This window comes from Acartia tonsa, chromosome 1, assembly GCF_053477335.1.
Source record: "Acartia tonsa isolate MP-2025a chromosome 1, ASM5347733v1, whole genome shotgun sequence".
In the NCBI taxonomy this organism is placed as follows: Eukaryota; Metazoa; Arthropoda; class Copepoda; order Calanoida; family Acartiidae; genus Acartia; species Acartia tonsa.
Genome location: NC_137260.1, coordinates 50493674 through 50510106, shown reverse-complemented (window position 1 = coordinate 50510106; position 16433 = coordinate 50493674). Strand labels below are relative to the sequence as shown.

Genomic DNA, 16433 nt, shown 5'->3' with positions numbered 1-16433 from the left:
AATGGCTTTATTATTTCTTTCATCTTTCTACGAATATAAAAACGAATATAAACGAATTAAAACGTATTTTCCTTCATGATAGATTCTAATTTTAATTTTTTTTTTCGTTTTGAAACGTATTTTCCTTCATGATAGATTCTAATTTCAAAAATAGACGCATTTTTCTTATGCTTAAATCTTCTAGCCATAATCATATTGAAAGACAAAAATTGGATTTCCTGTAGTTGACTTTGTTTGGGTAAAATAAAATTGGTTTCAAAAAGTTCTCAAAAAACACACACTGTATTATTATATAATAGTTATTTCTTTCTACGAATATAAACGAATTAAAACGTATTTTCCTTCATGATAGATTCTAATTTTAAATTTTTTTTTCGTTTTGAAACGTATTTTCCTTCATGATAGGTTCTAATTTTAAAAATAGACGCATTTTTCTTATGCTTAAATCTTTATTTCTTTCTACGAATATAAACGAATTAAAACGTATTTTCCTTCATGATAGATTCTAATTTTAAAAATAGACGCATTTTATTATTACATACAATATTTTATTTCAGTTTGGAATCTCAAGAAGAAAATGAAATTGAGCAGGAACCCGGGGAGGAAACTGTTCATCAAGTTGTAAGGAGATCAATTGCAGAACAGTATCATCATGAAGAAGAAGTAGAACAGTTACCTCAACAGTATCCAACGAATAAAAGATATAGGTAAGAGATAGAGGTATAGAATAAGAGGATAAGAGGAGGGGGAATTTCTTATTGTAGATTTTAGATTTAAAAAAAAAATATAGGTAAGATATATAACACTATTTTTTGAAATTTATAATTTTTTAAAAGCCAATAAATAAAATAGACGCATTTTATTATTACATACAATATTTCATTTCAGTTTGACTTTGGAATCTCAAAATATTTCTGGTGTTGAAGAAATTGAGCAGGATCCTGAGGAGGAAACTGTTCATCAAGACCAAGTTGTAAAGAGATCAATTGAAGAACATCAACAGTATCTTCATGAAGAACAAGTAGAACAGTATCCAACGAATAAAAGATATAGGTAAGAGATAGAGGTATAGAATAGATAAGAGGAGGGGGAATTTCTTATTGTAGATTTTAAAAGTAAACTAAGAAAACTAAGTGTTAATTTTTTAAATAATATTTTTTAAACCTATACACTCATGTTATATAAATAAAAGATATAGGTAAGAGATATAACACTAGCGACTACGCCCCTAGAGGCCTCTTATTGTAGATTTTAAAAGAAAACAAACAAATAACATACAAACATATATCATGTTATATAAATAAAAAATATATAAGATATATAACACTAGCGGCTACGCCCCTATTTTTTAAAATTTTTAAACTTTAGTCTTTAAGTTTAAATTTTTTAAAAGCCAATAATGTTATTTTTTTATTTATTTAGGCGGTCAGAATCAGAAGATGAATATGTGCTCCCTGTTATTCCCCAGTTAAATGTGCCAGCAGAGGCAGCTAAGCCACCTAAGAATAAGAAGATGAATGCTGGTACTGGTAGGTCAAAGAAGCCCAGCTTACCCACCGTACATGCAGCTAAGCAATCTAAGCCTAACAAGATGAATGCTGGTACTGGTAGGTCAACAAAGAAGCCCAGCTTACCCGCCGTACATGAAGAAGTACAGAGTACTCCAGGCCCATCTAAAAAAGTGTACGAAAAAGTGAAACCACGGGTAGCAGAGTTGGCTCAAGAACTTGGATATGAAGATCAATATCTGCCTGCTGAGATTTCACAGATTCAGAATCAGTCTGTGCCCGTTACCCCCACAGAAAATGGACAAGAATTTCGGTTTTTCAACACTTCAACACCTATACAGGCAGAGGCAGCTAAGCCTAAATCTAATAAATCTAAGGCACAAGTTGAAGAAACGGAAACCCCCACCAAACCTAAAGGTACGGGGGGGAGGCCGAAGCTACGAAAAAATAATTCAACGCTGTTGAAGGAAAAGAAGGAAAAAGCCGCCAAGGGTGAATTCAAGATGAAAGGTAGGTGTTAATTGATTTATTGTCTTAACATCCTTATACTAAAGTAACAGGATGTCTGTTTGTCTGTGTGTTTGTGTGTCTGTACCCCCACCCCCCAAAAAAATAAAAAATCCCCCTCCCCAAAATTTAAATATATATTTAAATATAAATGTTTTGCTATTCCTAGATTTTTATTTCTTTTAATATATTTTAGACATCCCAAAGACAACCAATCAAGACTTCCGCTGGAGGTTTAATAACGAACGGGTGCAGATGGATACCTCAGCAAAAAATATTATACATACCCAGTTTATTAGACAGTAAGTCAATATTATTATTTCTTTTTATAATAATAAAATACAGTTACACAGTCTGCTGAAATATCAAATTACTTTCGTTCGGTATCATACCATTATTTACATACATTATTTATTTATTTCAGTAACTACAAACGGGAAGTAGAGGGAAAACAGCCTTATTTGAAATGTCTATGTAAGTATTATTTACAATATTTGATAATTAATTCTAATTATAAATTTTGTAAATTTCATAACCACCACCCCCCACAAGACAAACCAATATTTTGCCATAGTTCATAGGAGGGGGGGGGGGGGGGAGTAGGATATTACTGATTTTTATATATTTTCCAAATTTTAATTCATTAATCTATATATATTTTTAAGGGTGTCCTAATTGGCGAACAGAAGACTTTAGTGCAGAAACTAAGGATGATACCAATCTTGTGAGGCGCTGCGTGGACCATTGGAGACTGAAACACCCAACCATCTCGAAGGCCTGCGTCAATGCTGTTAAGACCTACACAAGCGAGAGACAATATAGAAAATATTTTGACCAAAAGAAACGTAAGTATTATATTATTACAAATTTTACATACAAAATAGTCACAAACTTGCCCAGGACCTATGAGAAGATACCCTATAGAAGAACCATATCGGTTCAGGCTTCAGCAGTTATCAAATATCAAGAACATTTTCGTTACACAAACAAACACACATCTTTAAGTAGATTAGAGAGTTCAACGGTTGGTGCCAAGGTATCGTTTATACTTTATAGAATTGAAATTGTATAAATTGAAATGCAAATTAAAAAGACTTTAACGATTGTAAAAAAAGCTATCGTTTTTTCAGGAAATGAGATAAAAGAACATACCATCGTAATAGAGGGTGTTACTGCGCTCGATTGCATCCACTCTTACGTGTATAAGCTGTCAAAAGGTCGGATATCCTTAAAACAAATGAAGGATCCGTTCCTATTCTTTTGGGATCACGTCATTGCAAAGAAAGGTAAGTAATATAAAAAGACTTATTAAGACTTTTAAATTGTTGAAGTAACAAATATTTAATATAGTTAAAAAGTTAGTAATTTGATTTTTTTATTTTATTACAGTAAAGCTGCTAGAACAAGGAACACGTCAATTAGCACCAACTGATGAGCAGCTAAAGGCTTGGGTGTCAAACTGTTACAACAATTTTGTTAGGATCTTGAAATCTGAGATGAAAGATACAGGTAAAAGCTTAATCAGGAATTTATGTGTCAAGAATGGGGGGGAGGGGAGTTAGTTACCATTGATATTTGAATTTATATATATAAAATAAAACTTTATAATTTGTTTATTTTGTTATAGGTGTACACCTGACGATAGATTTTGGGTCAGTATTCGTAGATTTTCTTGCAGGTATTTCATCATAAATTCATTCATTTGATTTTTTAATATTAATATAATATTATATAATATAATATAACACAAACAACACGAACTTACACTTATCTTTTATTTTCAGTTTCAGCTACTTTTCTTGACAAGAACACCAACGAACCTAGAGAGGTGTTATTGACCTGTGAAGAGGTACAAAGTTACAAACTATTATTATCATTTCATTATTTCAAAATTCATATTTAAATTAATAATCATAAATCAAATTTTATAAATGTTTTTAGATGCCAGAGCCTGATTCCACTGGCAAGAGCATTGTTGCCGCTGTCAATAGAGTCATGGAGTTTTTTGGACTTAAGCACAAACAACTCTTATCATGCACCACAGACAGTGCATCTAATTGTTTAAAGGTTAGTTTAATAGTTTCTTTATCATTTTAAAAAAACATTTAAAAACTAGTATTTCTAAATAACGGCCTCTCATTGGCTAATTTTTTTTTTGTTACGTCATATTTTTTGCACCAATACTCACAGCATCTTAAACTAATTTCCAAATTTCCAAATTTTTATTTATCCTAGTTTATGGAGCTACTCAACAAGGAGCATGGCTTGAGCAGACAAGAGCTAGAAACCCTGATTTCTGAAGGCATCCAGCTGACAGGAGGGAATGAGTCAGGAGACGAAGATAATGATGGAGCAGGGGAAGGAACTTCGAGTGCTGCTGCTGAGAAAGAGCCTGCTGCTGAGAAAGAGCCTGTATTGCCTTGGTATGACGTAACTTTTCTAGCTGCCCAAGAAAGAGCTGCTGGTAAGAATGATACAAATAACACCTCATCTCATTGAAATTTAAACAACAAATTATTAATATATTAATCAGAAACAACATTTTTATTTCAATTTTTACTAACATGTGTTTTTTTTTGTCAGCAATCGAGGCAGCGAAAAAGTTACAAGAAAGTGCCCGTTTGAACGGGTTTATGGTAGAACTTCCCTGTCTAAATCACCAGACTGAACTGGCCCTTGGTGATTCCTGCGAAAAGTGTGAGGTAATATAATAATTATTGGGAGTTTGTAGTTGTACTTTGTACTTTGCTTGCTTAATTTAAATTAATAGTAAGGGTTTTGTTGAAATATTTATTTTCATAAATTTAATAGTAAGGGTTTTGGAATATTTGTTTTCATTTGTTTTTGTATGTATCTAGGAGAACAGGGATTACAAAGCAGCAATGGATATACTTAACAAACTAGTGTCCAGGCTGAGAAACAACAAAAGAATTAGAAAGCTGTATAGAAAATACAAGCAAAGAATGTAAGTGTTGTTTATTTATTAGTGTTAATTATTAGTATTTATTTTGAATTTTCTGATTGGGGGGGGGGGGGTGTTCAACTTTTCAACGTAGTTAGATTTATCATTTAATTTTAATTATCTTTTTTTTCAGACTGATAAAACCAGTGGATACAAGGTGGAGCAGCAGAGTGAATATGGTCGTGAGATACTTCGAGTTGTTGAACAATAAGGACTTGTTACAAGAAGTAAAACAATCTCTGATAGCACAAGGAAGTAAGTTATCTGTTATAATAATATTTAAAGTTTTGTTTATTTGGTGACACAAAATTATAAAAATTATTCTTTGATGTGGTGACATAATATTTCAAGTATTTTTTATGTTTAAGTCAAAGATGGTGACACAAAATTATAAATAAAAGTTAAAATTATTTTATTATGTGATGACATGATATTTAAAGTATTTTTTTTGTTTCAGTCAAAGATGTAAAATGGCCATCCGCCATTCAGAATGGTTTGCTTGCAGACATCAGAATTGTCCTGGAGAGGGTGGACATACTAATCACCAAGAGCGCCCAAGGACTGGAGGCAACAATCCCCAGCATGTTCAGTAATTTGGAGACGGTCTTTGAACATCTGGATAACCTGCAGAAGTGTGACAACAGGTTTGTGTTTATGGTTTTACTATTTGCTAATAATAAATAAGATGCATTTTAGTTGAAAAAATGCGCCATACTAATAAAGATATCATTATCAAAAATAAAATTTTATTGAAGCAAAGTAGTAGTTAGAGGGGAGGGGATTAGCAATATACAAACAAAACCATCTAAAAACATATTTTATTTTATTTATTTGTATTTTATTTTTTATTTTTTTATGTATAGGTTTGCTGCCACAGTGTATGCCAATCTGAAGAAGAGGGTAGAGAAAATGCTGAATAGTGAAGGGTGGACAACTCTGTTGTTTCTGCACCCCTTCAGCAAGACTTACCTGGAAATGGTGCAGGTATAATTATATAATAATAATAAAATTGCAACAAAAACCTGGAAATGGTGCAGGTATAATAATAATAAAATTGCAACAAAAACTCGTCATAATAGAGAGATGGAAATTGAGATAAAGTTTTAGGCTTTCTTAAAATGTTGAAGTATGAGAAATTTACTTTTTTTCCTAAATGTAATTTATATCAAATATTAATTTCTTTATATTTACAGGAAGGCCTACTTCCCAGTCAGCTGGTTGATAAAGAATATGCAGAATGGATCCTTGAACGTGGCTACCAGTGTGCAGCAATCATCGGAGAAAGATTACTAAGGATCCAGTTGTCTAAATTGTCTGACTCTGGCGAGGATGAAGAGCAGAATGAAGGAGAGCCACCAGCAGATGATACCAGCACCGACGAGGAGGACGAGGATGATTCAGGAGAACAACAGGTCCAGGAGGAGACTGAGACTACAAGCAGTGATGATAATGTTATTGGATCACCTCTGTTCGTAGCTGTGTTCAAACAAAGAAAGCTGGCCTATGAACAAAAACAACAACAGGAAAGAGCAAAGAAGAAAATTGATGAACTTGCAGTCATGAGATCGGAACTGTATCAAGGACTCAGAAAATGGCGCGTTCAAAATGCTGTAAAACTGACAGACTATTATCAAAAATGGACAAACGATAAAGGAGCACAGAAGAGAGGTTCCAGATCAGCGACACTGGAGCTAATCCATGGAACAGTTGCCAACATGCTTGAAGAAGACCAGTACCCAGCACAAATCAGGGAGCTCTTAGCGAACCTTATTCTTCTGCCTGTAAGCAATTCGAGGGTGGAAAGAATATTTTCCCACCTTAAATTGCTTTTCAGCGAAAGGAGGTATAACCTAAAGGGCCATCTGGTTAAGGAACTTATGTTCCTCGGATTCAATAACCTGGTTCCCAAATCAAACCTCACGGATTTTTTAAGTTAAGCCATGATGAAGATTGTTTTGAGATCAATCATTTAGCAAAATATTGTATTTTTTGTATGAAAGAATAATAAAATGAAATAAACTTATTAATACAATTGAAAGTAACAGGATCATAATAATGTATTGTATTTGTATTTTCAATTTTGTTTGAACAATATGAAATAAACCTATTATTTATTACAGCTAATTTGTTATTTAACAATCTCCGCTAACCCACCCAACTCGAACTCTCATTGGTCTGTTTGTTTCGTGTCGTCCGACAGATTTTGCGCTCTCCTTGGTTAGGCTCGGAATTGGTAAAGTTAAAGCTAAGAAGATGTCTTTATTTATATTACTAGTAAGTAGTAAAGAGGAGGGAGGGGACTCGAGTATTATTATTATAAAGTCTTCTCCTGTATTTATTTAAATGTATGATTTATGGGGATTACCCACGGAATATGGGGGGGGGGGGTGGTGGTAAGTAACTGGTAACATGATATTACGGTCAGCCAAGGTGTTCGTACAGAAATGTTGTAAGAATTATTCTTTAGAAAATTCAAGCTATATTTTAAATTTGAGAACTTAAGTAACTGATATAGATATTATATTAATTATTATAAAAAAAAATTTTTTTTGGTATATTAGATAAATAAATAGCTATTTCTGATCATTGATACATCAAAGTCAAGCAATATTTTGAAAAATTAAGTATCACATATAGATATTATAAAAAAACCTTTGGTTGGTATATTTGCTACTTCTGAATCTGATGCATCATTGTAACCCCCCCCCCCCCCCCCACGCCAGAATTCATTAACAATATATGTGCACCTGTTTCTCTACTTTGTGTGTGACTCACGTATAAGATATTTTAAGAAATATGATTGGGGGGGGGTTACATAACATTTTTAAAAAATAATACATACGGACAAACTAATAGATAGATATACAGACGAACTACAAGATAGATATACGGACAAACTAATAGATAGATATACAGACAAACTAATAGATAGATATACGGACAAACTAAAAGATAGATATACGGACAAACTAATAGATAGATATACGGACAAACTAATAGATAGATATACAGACGAACTACAAGATAGATATACGGACAAACTAATAGATAGATATACAGACAAACTAAAAGATAGATATACGGACAAACTAATAGATAGATATACAGACAATCTAATAGATAGATATACGGACAAACTAATAGATAGATATACAGACAAACTAATAGATAGATATACGGACAAACTAAAAGATAGATATACGGACAAACTAATAGATAGATATACGGACAAACTAATAGATAGATATACAGACAATCTAATAGATAGATATACAGACAATCTAATAGATAGATATACGGACAAACTAATAGATAGATATACGGACAAACTAATAGATAGATATACGGACAAACTAATAGATAGATATATGGACAAACTAATGGATAGATAATTAGATTAAGGTTTAATAAAACATTAATTCACAAAAAATATGTAAGAAAAGTCAAAAGATAAATTAGCAATAACAACTTTGGAGACTTTTTTTCTTTAATTGTGATTGGTTGGTTTATTAAGCATGAAATGCTGCCAAAATGGAAATAAAAAAACAAGCGAAATTAGCAATAAGAACTAAGATTAACTATCTTGATAATCTGGCTACGAGATTGCATGATGCTATAAAAAAAAACTATTCACCAAACCTATATTATTCAAGTCATAAAATTCTAGTGAGGTCGTAAAACTTATTCGTATGTTAATATTTTCCGGAATTTTTATGATTTTCTGACAATGTTTGACCGTAAAGATATGTGAACATATGTAGTATTTTACAAATACATCCCAAATCTAGCATAAGTTGACCCCTTCTCTCCGTATGAAAATGTTAGCAGAGGTGTGAAGTCTCAATTTCCGGTCGTTTGAAAATATCGGGGAATTTGTATATTTGTAGGGTTATTTTAGTATTTTGAAAATATTGAAAACAGTAACATTTCTCTACGAAATCACCCATCGTTTACGATTTTGAGTATGTTTTGAAAAATACTATAAACTAAAACTATCATTGGATAAGAACACCTAGAAGTTATGAAGTTTATATGTATTGAAAAAAATACATTTCTCTTCTGTCTGTCAGTCAGTCCGTAACGCTATGAAGGAAATTTAATCTTGGCTGCTATTTAAGATACCTCTTATCAAAGAACAACAAGCATACTACTTTCTTAGTTCGTCAGTCTGATTATCATACTGCAAACGACATAAATATTAATTTTTTCAAAGGTCTTCTGATTTTCTGTTTATCCATAATCACCTTCTTTCTTTTTTCACGGCCACTGAACATCTGCACAATAACTCCGAATGTTACCATCTTTGTTTTATCTTAAAACTATAATTTCCCTAACTTTTTTTTTATGAAAGCTTCCTCTTTTTCTATGTAATCTAGGTAAGCTAACATATAATCAGTAATAAATTTAATAAATATATATTAACTTTATCATATCAAAACAAACAGAATCTAAATACACAATTATCCAAATAGGAACAAGGGGCAGATTCGGTTCGCTTTGAAATGAAAAGCTAATCTAAACTTGAAGATATATGCCCTATAAGCGATTTGTCATACTCAAGCCTCGACTAACTGCCTGAGGCCTGACTTCCCCTAGAAATAAAGCATAAACCATCCCTTCTCCCCTAACTATAAATTGTGTTAGCTGACTTATTAGTTCTAGAGTGATTTTAAGAAATATAATAGAATCCTACTTCAGCGGCTGTTTCGTATATTTAAAAAAAGGCAATAAAAAATTGTAAGGTTCTGATTCAATTTGATATTTCTATTAAGAGAACACAGTAATAGTGTCTGACTGATTATGACGTAACAAAAAAAAATTAGCCAATGAGAGGCCGTTATTGACCAATGGTAAAATTTATAGTGGCCTCTCATTGACTAATTTTTTTTGTTACGTCATAATCAGTCAGACACTATTACTCTGTTCCTATTAAGAAGTATTTTAAATTGGATAGTCCTTCCTCATATATAAAAGTAAAAGGATGTCTGTACTATAGAACCGAAATGGTTCTATTTTACAATGTAGCATTTCTTAGCTTATTACTATTTTGGGTAAGGGTATCTTCATCCTCCAAAGAGAAATCACCAATAGAAAAATCCCCCTCCTGCAAAAAAAAACAGGCCTTGATTAGTCAACTACTATAAACTCTAATAGTAACAAATATAAAAGCGGACGGACACTTTATTTTCAAGATCATAATATTTCATTATTTTACAGTTTTCACGCTTTTTCAAGGTAATCAACTAAATGTTTAGACGGGATTTATTTCTTCAAATATTTTATTTAAATCTGTCTCACTTCATGTAAACTGTAGATTTATTTTATCATTTACACGCTTATTTGTCTTATAGTTATAGTAAAACAAATATTTTTACAATATGGTAATGTCTTGCTTTATATAAGATTAGCGGATATGCCCCCTGCATCTAGGGATTCTTTTTTCAAAGGGCGGAGGGGAAATAGCCTAAAACCATACAAGGTCCCTTGAAAGGAGATTATTAGCTTAATTTATTTCAGTACAAATACAAATAGTATCTATGCATTTAAATGTATCTATATTATAAAAAAGCAAAAAATATTATGGTTTATTCCTTGAAAAGAGAACTCAATCAGTTCTATAATTATTAAAATCTTAAGCTTAAGACAAAAAACTTACTGTTTTAGATGATTAGCATGTTTACATACAAATATAGGGTCCAAACTTATTATTTTATACGTCGTCGCTTCTTTTGGATGTTTTCATCTTAGTTTTTTTTTATCGAAGTAGAATTGTGAATTAAGTATAAGCTGCACTAAATATAAATTCCATCTGAAACTAAATCTAAACAACCAAAACTAACATGCCACAACTCTTGATAACACAAAATTAATTTTCTGCTTGTCTTCATTAAATTTTGTTATGAAAGGAAAGTATTTGGATTAATGGGTCGGGGCTAACTATTTAATTTAAAGGATTGAGCTTGTGGATTCCTAGTTATTTGGACGTGGATAAGCATTCGGAAAATATGCAGAACAGTTATATAAAGAATTAAGGAGAAAACATTTATTAAAACCAAAAACTCCACATCAATTAAAAAATGGTATTTTTCTGTTATTAGAGCTTTTTGTTTGTATAGCATACTTTATAGTTAATTTTGTTTTATAAAATTGGGTGTGTAAAAAAATTCATCCATGGAGGATTATTTCTTGCCTCCTATACAAACAAAAAATGTGACTAACAACTTGGATTATATTAAGAGATTCTTGTACTGAATTTGTTTATTGAAATAAAAAATAACCAAAATTGAAAAAAAACCTAAACTGAATTTGTTTATTGAAATAAAAAATAACCAAAATTGAAAAAAAACCTAAACTGAATTTGTTTATTGAAATAAAAAATAACCAAAATTGAAAAAAAACCTAATATATATTTTATATATGAATGAGACTTTGTCTTCTGCAGGCAATAAGGTTAAAAATGTGGTTTTATTGTTGATTACTCGCGCTTTAATTAATGTGTGAGCGGTTTAGGTATTTTAAACATTCTATCATTAGTCATGTTGGTATTACATTAGAGATTTATGAGAGTGTTCTATAGACTAGTGGCTTTGTCCATAGCCTATATATATAGAAGCTTTAAATTTTGACAGAGTGGTCAGAATTTTTTTAAGAGAATATTCTTTTACTATTTCATGCAAGGACTTACTTTAAAGAGGGTGGTATAATTTCCTTACCATTTACTAATTATTACCACCACGTTTAAGAAGTTTCATATCCCCTCCAAAAAAAGCTTGGGGTCTTTTATTACACTTTTCTAACCTCAAAAAATGCCAAAAAAGGAAATTGGTACAAGACTCCAAAAACTTAAATTAAATTCAAATATCATAAAAGTCATGAAGAAACTATTATTATGTCCAAATAATTTTATTTAAACATGTTTATATACCCTAAAAACATAAATATGAGTACTAAAAAGAGTATGAACGTGTGAGAGAGTGTAAGTGTGTGTGTGGCATATCTAAAAAGGAATATAAACATAATGATTCCAATTGTATTTGGTAAAATGATACTGAGGGTCCGCCTACCAATTTAGATGATTTGTGCGATCAGTCCCTCCCTTATTGCCCACCTATAATAATATACTTTTAGAAGCAAAGATTCCCATACTTAGGTTTTTGTCCGTCATGTCCATGTATTGAAATCATAGCTTATTATACATTTAATCTGACGATTCTTTTTATTATAAGTAAAGTATTTAATATTTGTTATTATGTTACAAGCGTCGCAACCACATATCAAAGTATAAGTTCAAATCTAAATTATGTTTTTTTATGGATATTATTACTCTTGTTTTTTCTTGCCCTAACCTTCCCTTTTCAAGCCAATTCTTTATAAGGTCGAAAAAGGATACATACCCCCACCCCCCCACTCTAAATTATAACCCCTAGATAAAATTGGTTTTGTATGAGATTTGCAGGAATAGGAACACATTGTCAGAAGTTATAATTATTTAATCTTTTATGTTTGTGTGTTTACCTTTTATGGAACAATTTTCTCATGATCTATTACACAAATTATTTTTAAACTTATTATGAAATTAAAATCACATAATAACTGTCCCTTTTCCCCGGATTTTTTCAGCATTTTGTTTTGATTGAGTTTAGGGTTTCAAGGACTTTAATTTTGGTGTGTCGATTTCATTGAATTAAATACCACATTTCTGACATGTTTATCTAGTAACTATTTTACTATTTTGATTACTTCCAATATAATTTTAGATTAGGTACTTTTACAAGGATAAAAAAAGTTTAAAAAATAGGCAAATCCTAAAATTATTTTAAACTATTTTCGTGAAAGAAAAAAAGACACTTTTTTCACTCCTCCACGCAATTTTACAAAAATAACCCTTAATGGTGATTTAAATCATTATTAAAAACTTTGGTCACTTTAACTGTTTCAATCCGATTACAAATATTAACCACAAAAGTTTTTATGCTAACCAACGGCAGAACACGTTTTAAACTTTACTAAAGATTATAATTTAAATTACATTGTCCACTCCCACCTGTATTTAATCATAAGCTTATATGAATAAATATACTACAAATCTACTTTTGACCTAAATATACCACGGTGTTAAATATTTTGAGCTGAAAGAATTTGGTCAATTTTTGCGCCCCTCCTACACATCTAATCTCCTTCATTACAATTAATTGAAATTAGAAATATTGTTGTAATTTTTTATCAATTTTCTAGCCTAAAAGCATATAATTACTTTTGAGAACATGTAAAAGTGAAATTATCAAGATTAACAAGACTTAGATAATAAAGCAAGCAAAATATCAAATTTAAAAACCAACAATATTATATTTTCTATGTTAAAGACAAGCCGCGTCGTTTGAATTTTAAAAATGTACGCATTTTTGCAGAACTTTCAAATGGGTCTTGTTCTATAAAAATCTAAAAAGTCACTTATGAAAAACCAGTTTTTAAGGCATAATTTGTTGAAAACCATGAAATATTTTTTTCTGTTACAAAATGTTAAGTAATATGTTGTACGCAAGATCTAAAGATATTTTTGGACCTTATTTGAGCCTTTACTTTTTTCAGTAATATATGATCATACTGCATTATCTTTGGATCGGTTGTTTATATTTTTTTTATAAATTCTTTAAGTGCTAAGTTTATGAATTTATAAAATCACAAACCAAAAACACAACATAATGATAGCTTTCACTTTTTATTGACAATACTTTCACCAGAAGAAATTTGCAAATAATATTTCCTGCCAAAACTAATATGTCATGTGGTGTGTCAGCTGTCAATAATTGAAATAAATAGCTTGATAATTCATTCTTTTCCAACATAATTATTGCACGCATAAATCTTTTTAGGCGCTTTCCTAATTGGTGGAATTAGACCTCTTTTTTTGCACAATTGTAAATTTCAAACAAACTGGAAGGATGGTCGGAAAGATTGAGTTGTAGAATCGTTTCTTATTGGCAAATGGAATTTAAGATTAGATCTTTTGTCGTCTTTCTACATTAGCAGCAGCCTGATTTTAGTATTAGATTTAAACACTAGAGGGGGTAGGGGTTAAATAACTGTATGTTTTCACACCATGGATCCCGTGCCGACTTTCAATTTGGTCTTTGAATTTCAGCTAATAGTAACGTAAATATTAACACAGCTACAAAAAAAGCCTAAAGCATTTTGCCAGCAGACGAAAAAGGTTCCCAAGACAGGGGTCAGGTAGATGTCTTGGTTGTACATATATACTTATTACATTTATTATTCCCATATAGTTTAGGAGGACTATTACTTTTACTTCAAAATAAAAAAAATAAGTCGAAGTGGGGAGGTGGAAATGGGTTAAATTAACATCCATTAACATGGATAATATCATATATTCTACCTATGAATAAATAATGCAAAAATGAAGCCTTTCCCAGTTAAATATTGATGTAAAGTTGGTACCTAATTAACAATATAAATCAACGGGGTAATCTGCTTTCCCTCGGTGATAATTAGTAATGAAGACAGTAGAAACAGTAATTAATAACAATAACTTATATGTTTTATTGCTTTCATACTGGTTCATTAAATTATTTATTTTGTTTTATATTCTTGTATTCAAATTCGAATTATTTCCTTAATTTTTTTTTGTTTCTAGACCATATTAGGTTTAATTCATTGTATAATAATCTTCTGTATTAAGTACATGATTTATGTTACTATATATAATATTGGATTGGATAATCTCTTCCTAGTATATAAAGTAGTACCTAATCTGTTTTTGTCTCTCGCTAACTGCTGAACCGATATAGTTCTCCTTTACAGCGAAGCTTCTTATAGACCCAGGGAAGGTTCATAACTATTTTGAGGGGGAGTATCTCCATCCTCTAAAGAGAAAGAAATCATCCTAGAAAAAATGACTCGCTCCTCCCCCCCCCTCCCCAAAAAAAACCCAACATTTTTTCACTTTTTCTTTTTGAAACCGTAAATGAATGTTTAACTTTCTCCACCACCCTTCCCCATTTGTCCCTATAGGCCTCTAGAGGCGTAGCCACCAGTATATATATAAATTACTTGTAATATATTTGATTTTCTAAGATTTTATGTAGTTTGATATTCTTGTAAAGAATTTGATGTAAAAACTTTGCAAAAACATTTTTCATATCATTTTGTTAAAGTTTTATAATTCTTTTATCAGATAAACAATCTTTCCCTCTTTTATTAGGTGCTCGCACACTACAACAATATTTAAAGATTATTATTTTGGACCAACTGTTAAATATCTATTTAGAAATAAAGTTACTTTGTTAATAAAGGATGTTATTAATTTAAAAATGATAAATTATACACTATTTACAAAGTAATTTTTACCCAATTTTGGTAGTTTTATTTTAACACTATTTTCTTGCACAAATTTTGATCCCATTGTTCGTATAAATCTCTCCAGCGATAAACTTATAATTTTCAACCTTTTTTGCGTGGTTTGCGCCATTGTCAAAAATCTGCAAAAATTAGCCACCCTTTCATTTAATATCAGTTTAAATTAACGCGCCTTGACATGAAGCAAGGGTTGCGCGCAAATATGTCTTATGTGCTTGCACAATGCTCTGAGGCATATTTGTCAAAAAAAAAACTGTAAGGGACTAGAACTTGAAAGGGTGGTGTATGGCTGGCTAGAAAAACGTGTAAAGCCCTATTTAACATTGGACATTGTAATGAAGTAAAAGGCAGTTAGTTTTAAGAGAAGGGTATTGCATGGTTTTAGTTTGTTTGTTCTACCCTCATTTAACCTTAAATACTTTTTTCAGTGTTAAATATCTATGATCTACAACCATATCTTCCCCCTGATATTTATCAACTACTATATACAGAATTTCATACATAAAATAAATGAGTGAGGGGTGGGGAGATGGTTATGGATTGATTAATAATAAAATTATAGATTTCTGAGCTTTTAAAAGTTTTCTATTTAACAGCATGTGTATAAACAAAGCTTTTCTACATTTAAGACCTGTTAGTGTATATTGTATTATATAAAGTTGTAAGAATTTGTTGTCTAATTTTTAAGATCTCAACAACTACAACCGATTTTAGATGCTGTAAGTATTGGTGCAAAAAATGGGGACGAATTTCAAATTGATTTGACGGGGCTGGTTTATTTACGTCAAAAGTGAAGGGAAAACCCCATCTCTTTTCTAGGGGGTTTCTTTCCCCCTTCCTTTTTCTTTCCCTTCACTTGTGACGTAAAAAAATCAGCCCCGTCAAATCAATTTGAAATTTGTCCCCATTTTTTGCACCAATACTTACAGCATCCCGATTTTAAGTAGGCTTTACATAGGTGCTGTAAAGGTTTTAGGTTACCTACTCTATTTCTTGTTTAAATATTGGGATGGTTTTTAGCTATTTTTCTAGCCTCCCTGCTTTTTGAATATAGATACTCTCAATGATAGGGGCGTATTTGC

The 16433-nt window shown here is 31.1% G+C and overlaps 2 protein-coding genes across 2 annotated transcripts; both read left to right on the top strand.

Annotated features, from left to right (window-relative positions):
- The first annotated feature begins 265 nt into the window (after window positions 1-265).
- LOC145311938 (uncharacterized) lies at window positions 266-1178 on the top strand. The gene is made up of 2 exons (XM_080151036.1): window positions 266-707; window positions 889-1178. The coding sequence occupies exons 1-2, from the start codon at window positions 496-498 to the stop codon at window positions 1055-1057; spliced, it is 381 nt and encodes a 126-aa protein (XP_080007162.1). The 5' UTR covers window positions 266-495; the 3' UTR covers window positions 1058-1178.
- A 3479-nt stretch (window positions 1179-4657) lies between these two features.
- Window positions 4658-6052, top strand: LOC145311867 (uncharacterized). The gene is made up of 4 exons (XM_080150923.1): window positions 4658-4980; window positions 5111-5232; window positions 5435-5621; window positions 5841-6052. Exons 1-4 carry the CDS (start codon window positions 4898-4900, stop codon window positions 5965-5967), a joined length of 519 nt encoding a protein of 172 aa, XP_080007049.1. The 5' UTR covers window positions 4658-4897; the 3' UTR covers window positions 5968-6052.
- Window positions 6053-16433: the final 10381 nt, after the last annotated feature.